The sequence below is a fragment of the Triticum aestivum genome, unplaced genomic scaffold, assembly GCF_018294505.1.
Source record: "Triticum aestivum cultivar Chinese Spring unplaced genomic scaffold, IWGSC CS RefSeq v2.1 scaffold37374, whole genome shotgun sequence".
NCBI classification, from domain to species: domain Eukaryota; kingdom Viridiplantae; phylum Streptophyta; class Magnoliopsida; order Poales; family Poaceae; genus Triticum; species Triticum aestivum.
The window spans coordinates 135,013-140,477 of record NW_025228007.1 but is presented as its reverse complement, the minus strand read 5'-3'; the positions used below and the strand labels follow the sequence as shown (position 1 = coordinate 140,477).

The window sequence follows — 5,465 nt, the reverse complement described above, 5'->3', positions numbered from 1 at the left end:
TCCGGCCCGGGGGCGCCAGCCCGCGCCAGCACCACGCGAGCGAGAGGGCCCGAGTCCCCGCCGCCGCCGGCCGCGCCCTTGGGCGGCGGCGAGGGAGGAGGAGGAGGAGTGGGGGAGGGCCGGCCGACGAGATCTGGGGGCCTCTCGGCCGCCCACGCGGAGGGGTGCCTCCGTGTAAGCCTGTCCATTCTGTTTTCAACAGTGCCTCACGGATATTCCAAATTTTCTTGCTTATCTTCTACACCTTTGTACTTTTCTTTATTTATCTTTCTCTAATATGCTAGCTGCATTGTTCCTGTTTTCATCCACCCTTGATATTCAGAACCGTGATCTTATGTTTTCCAATTTCTCAGATTGCGCCCGAGATCAAAAGCTCAACGTTGCCCTGTCCTTGCTGCAACGACTAGCACGTCAAGCTCACCCTAGCCTCCACACCGCCATGTCCGGCGTCTTCGCCTGGTGCCGGCCCGCCTCACCGGTCGCCAGATAGCCCGGCCCACCACCCTCCTCATGGCCCTCCTAGCCGCCGTCGCACAGGGGCGAGTTGCTTGAGTTTGTCATTCGCTGGAGCACTAAGCTCAGATTCAACACCCACGGGAGCCAATATTCTGATGGTAAGGACGGCGAACGAGGTTTCAATCTGATTCTCTCTCTAATATGATTTGTTTGCAGGATTAAATCGGCTTTGCAGGGAGAGATTACCTTGAAACAATGCAGAAACTAAAATGCAATTAAATTAATTAAAGGTATTCCAAGTCACCTATTGTTCCCTGATATTCCCCAAATATTTATACCAATCTACTAATTTTCCATTGGTTTTTTTCTCATATTCCGCTCGCCAACAGCAAGGACGATAGATGATTGTCAAACTTTGGCCACCTTACACTTCAAATTATTGTTATTGGTAGTGTATTATTCTTCAGATAAGTCGTGGCCTAACAACAGTTTGGTACTTCATGGATGTATAGGGTTCCTCCTGCTTCAATTGTGGTTTCTACAACTACCCTGCAAGATTTGGTACAGCCTTTGGAAAGTTGTATGTCCTTGGTAACAACTGAACAATAAAAATAAGAAAGAAAGAAAGAAAGGTTAGTTAAGATCAGTGCCTATGCAAATGTTTCATATCCATTGATATCTTTTTTGTAACTAATGTCATCCACATGTCCTTTCTTCATATCCATGAATTCGGGACTGTTGTAGTCTGTTTGTTTGTGCAAAATATTTTTATCTAGATCGACAAGATGTTTGTCCATTTCATCATTAACCATCTCCTGTACTGCTTTCACAGACCGGGCATGCCACTGTCCATCCTAGCAAATAATCCATAGAATGTGTTATATAGTCATATAGCAAGGTACCTTTTGGCGCTGACACTTATATCTGGAGAGGGTAGCATTTGTTTGGTTCCTTTTATGCTTTTTCATATATGATGCGCAAATATCTACTGGAAAGTAATCTATTGTCTAAAAAGATTGTCTGTTTCTTATGAAGTTGTACATTTTTGCATGCCATATAGGGGCATTCTGTTGGGTGATTTGGTAAGTTATATTCTGCCTATGTTTATGTAGTTTTCAATCAAATTGTATTTAAATATTTATCTTAAATTAGTATATTGGTAGTTTGGTACCAATTCTATCCGCCAATGTATGTAATGAATTTTATAGGTAGCTGCTAATAGTGAGTTTGCTATTGTCAGAATTGTATTCCATCACTATGTGTATGGTCCTATTTTGTTTCCAATATATCATCACATTTATGATTTGACTTTAAAGTTCTACATCATGTGTTTATGAAGTCCCGCAGCAACGCGCGGGGTATCAACTAGTTGATATAGTAGCCGGACGTCTGGCCGTATCAAAATTTTACAATGCATGTGTAATATGTATTTGGGGTTTGCTAACTGAGGTACCCAGATGTGGGAACAAATATTTGAGGTATGACCGCTCATTGATCCTCGTCGATGTATGAGCGATGCTTTAGCTCTATGTGGTTGTAGATGCTCTAACATCGACATGATTGCTTCCTTTCAAACTTCTCGAAATCACTAATTAAGGAGTATTCCTTGCAAAGATCACTCCCATCTCCTCATGTTGCGACAAGTGGCACACTGCATGCGTGCCACTTGTCGCAACCTAGGAGATTTCTCTTTTCCGTAGATTCATTTATTCAAAGCGTAATGCTTAAATCTTTTAAGTAATAATAAAGCATCCTATTTTGAAAAAAATATTCAAAATGTTTTATCTCTTAAACTGTAAGTCCAATCTCGAATCGTTTTCACAGTTGGATTCCTCGCGTCGAGATCTTCAAAACTAGAACCCATTGATAGGTTTCGATAAAAAAAATTTGACGAAAAAACCTGAACCATGAGCACGTTTTTCCTTTTCCAAAGTGGCCCAACTATGCCTCTCGCGGAAGCAAATCCGTGCCTCAACGAGAAGTAAATATGTGCCTCTCGCGGAAGGGAAAACACATCTTATTCCTTTTTCAAAGAGGCATGGCTGTGCCTCTCGCGGAAGCAAATCTGTGCCTCCACGAGAAGTAAATCCGTACCTCTCACAGAAGAAACGTGTTTTTTTTCCTTTTTCGAGAGGCACGACGCGGAAACAAATCCATGCCTTTCGAGGACCGTGCCTCTTGTGAAAGCAAATCCATGCCTCCACATAACTAAATTCGTGCCTGTTGCGGAAGGAAAAAAGCACATTTTCCCTTTTTCGAGAGGCATGACTATGCCTCTTGCAAAAGCAAATCCATGCATCCACAGGAAGTAAATCCTAGCCTCTCACGGAAGGGAAAAAAGGAAAAAAAATCGAGATCAGTTTTTTTTTGAGGAATAAAAAAAAACTGATCTCGATTTTTTTTTATCGAGATCAGTTGCCTGGGAGCGCACGGAGTACTCTATGATCAGTTGTTTCCCTTTGGTTTTTCTTCTTCTTCTTCTTCTTTCTAACTGGGCCGGCCCCATTATTTACACTCCGTCCAAAACGCCGCGCCCGTACTCCCCAAATGGGCTCGGGGCCCAACCGCAGCTGTCCTATATACCGAACCCTAAGCCGTGGAACGAACGACCCAGAAGCCACCCACCACCCACCCCATCCCTGAGTTTGATCGGAGCCGGAGGAGAGCATCCACACCGAGGAAGAAGGAGAAGCGGCGAGGCGAGGCGAAAGATGGGGAAGATGCCGGTGCGGATGAAGGCGGTGGTGTACGCGCTGTCGCCGTTCCAGCAGCAGGTGATGCCGGGCCTGTGGAAGGACATCACCACCAAGATCCACCACAAGGTCTCCGAGAACTGGATCTCCGCCACGCTCCTCATCACCCCCGTCGTCGGCACCTACCAGTACGTCCCCCCCCTCCCCCCTCCCCCCTCCTCTCACACGAGCGATCCATGCGGATGCGCCTGGTCGGGCGGATCTAGGGTTGCGTAGGTCGCCTGTGGCTCTCGGTTGGCTGCGAGATCCGGTTTGGGGCTCGATTGATTGTCCGATTTCGTTAGAGCTGTCACGCAGATTCGATGTCTTATGTGCACGTTTACCTTTAGAAGCCATCTGATGTATATTATCTTGTTTGCGTGACGTTGACCGGATGAGTTATGGATGGTTTGCGGGAAATGGGGATTGAAATGGCAGAAGAGATTTGGACCTAGTTAATTCAATGCAATTGGTTTGTGCAGGCAGGCTTGTTTCCTCTTTGAAGAATGGGGTTTGAAATGATAGCGGAAATTCGTGCCTAGTTGATTCAATGCAATAGTTTGGGATTAAATTGACATGGGAAGTTAGACTGGTTTACTGTGCAATTGGTTTGTGCACTGAGGAGAAACATCTCGCCATGATATAGTTTATCAAACTCTTTATCTGCAGACAGTGCTTATTTTGTTGGTTACTGTACATGTGATGCATAGTTTTAAAAAAGGGAGGTTATATGGGTATCGGTTAACTAGGTTGGTGTTGTGGAACTGATTGTTGAAGCCCACCTGGACCGGCTCTGTAGTTATTCTTCACAGAATTCATGGGCAATCCAACCTTGCAGTTGTAGCTTCAGGTTTATATGATTCTGTAGCATCTTGTATGAATAATCACATCATCCTAATGTTTTTGCAAGACTTTCAGTGATTTGAATTTTTAAATTCTTTTGAATTGCATATGTTTTATCTAAGGGCAAGGTATCTTAAACTTTTTATGGAACTGTTCTGTTTGCATCAATTTCAAGTTAACGCGTGAAATGAAGTATCGAAATGCTCTCGCTTTGAAGGTTGCCTCCCATAGAGTATTGAGTTTGGGTTCAATGCTTTAGTCAGAACTCATAAGTATCCTGGTCCTCCTCTCAATGTGTACATTCATCTTTCATATCACTAAGAGATGCTCACTTGGGATTGTTACTTGTGACAACTGACAACACATACCTTCATTTGCTTGGATTCTTAAACCTCCTACTAGAAGAGCATTGGATAGCCTATCACGATAATTGAGAACGGTTTATTGTGACCATTATATTTTGTTTTTTTCACCAAGGGGCTTGCATTCTTTAAACAATTGACGCCCCTTGAGTAGCAAAATGGCTCGTGCTTTGCCAACCATTTGACATTCTTGTTTTATCTTGATGCCATGTAGGTATGCGATGTGGTACAAGGAGCAGGAGAAGCTGTCCCACAGATACTAAAGGTGGAGCTTTCTCCAATATCGCAGCAGTTGGAATTTCCATGTTCTATAATCCACCAAGAGTGATTTAACATTTTCGGAATCACTTCTAGTTGTACTCTTTTGCTCTTTCCGTTGCATATGCAATGATGCAGTAAGTGTGACTTGCAAACCTATTTTGAGGCCTCAAATGTTGAGTTGTCCATCACTGGAGTGATTTTGTGCAATAAAGCAAATTAACCAGTCATTTTACTTGGTTACTGTATGGTTGTCAATTGTGTTGCTGGTTTGCCCTTAGGCATTTCTCTTGATTTTGCATGTTATCGTGGCAACTAGGTGAACATTTTTCACATCTTTTAGACGATTATTGTAGGACTGTTTGGTAATCTGAAAGCTTGCGACTAGGCACTAGCACTTCAATGCTTTATTTGTAATCATGTTTCAGATGAAGTATGAACCAACAAATGCTTTGATGGTCCAAACGGAAGCCGGCATGACAAATGTTTTGTTGTTATACTATCTCGGTCCTCGTCCTGTATTACTCCCTTGGTACACTTTGCGGGAGTAGTATTTAAGCAAGTATCTGAAGCTGTTTCATCCTATAATTACCCTGTCGTATTATGTGTGGGTGTGGAAAACAGGGAAAGATACGCACCATTAGCATATGGTGACAGGTTTCGTTTAATGTGACGGCACGAGGACGGTAGGACATGCAATGGAAGATGCACATATGTTCCGTCGGTACAACATGCTATTTGTTATATATATTTTGCAAGAAATACTATTTATTATAATTAGAGAAAAGTATATTTTCCGTTCCTTAACTCTTGT

At 43.3% G+C, this 5,465-nt stretch overlaps 1 protein-coding gene across 1 annotated transcript; it reads left to right on the top strand.

The window, feature by feature from the left end:
* Nucleotides 1–2,938: 2,938 nt before the first annotated feature.
* On the top strand, nucleotides 2,939–4,881 carry LOC123172935 (cytochrome b-c1 complex subunit 8-1, mitochondrial). The gene is made up of 2 exons (XM_044589814.1): nucleotides 2,939–3,337; nucleotides 4,608–4,881. The coding sequence occupies exons 1-2, from the start codon at nucleotides 3,168–3,170 to the stop codon at nucleotides 4,654–4,656; spliced, it is 219 nt and encodes a 72-aa protein (XP_044445749.1). The 5' UTR covers nucleotides 2,939–3,167; the 3' UTR covers nucleotides 4,657–4,881.
* The last annotated feature ends 584 nt before the right edge of the window (nucleotides 4,882–5,465 follow it).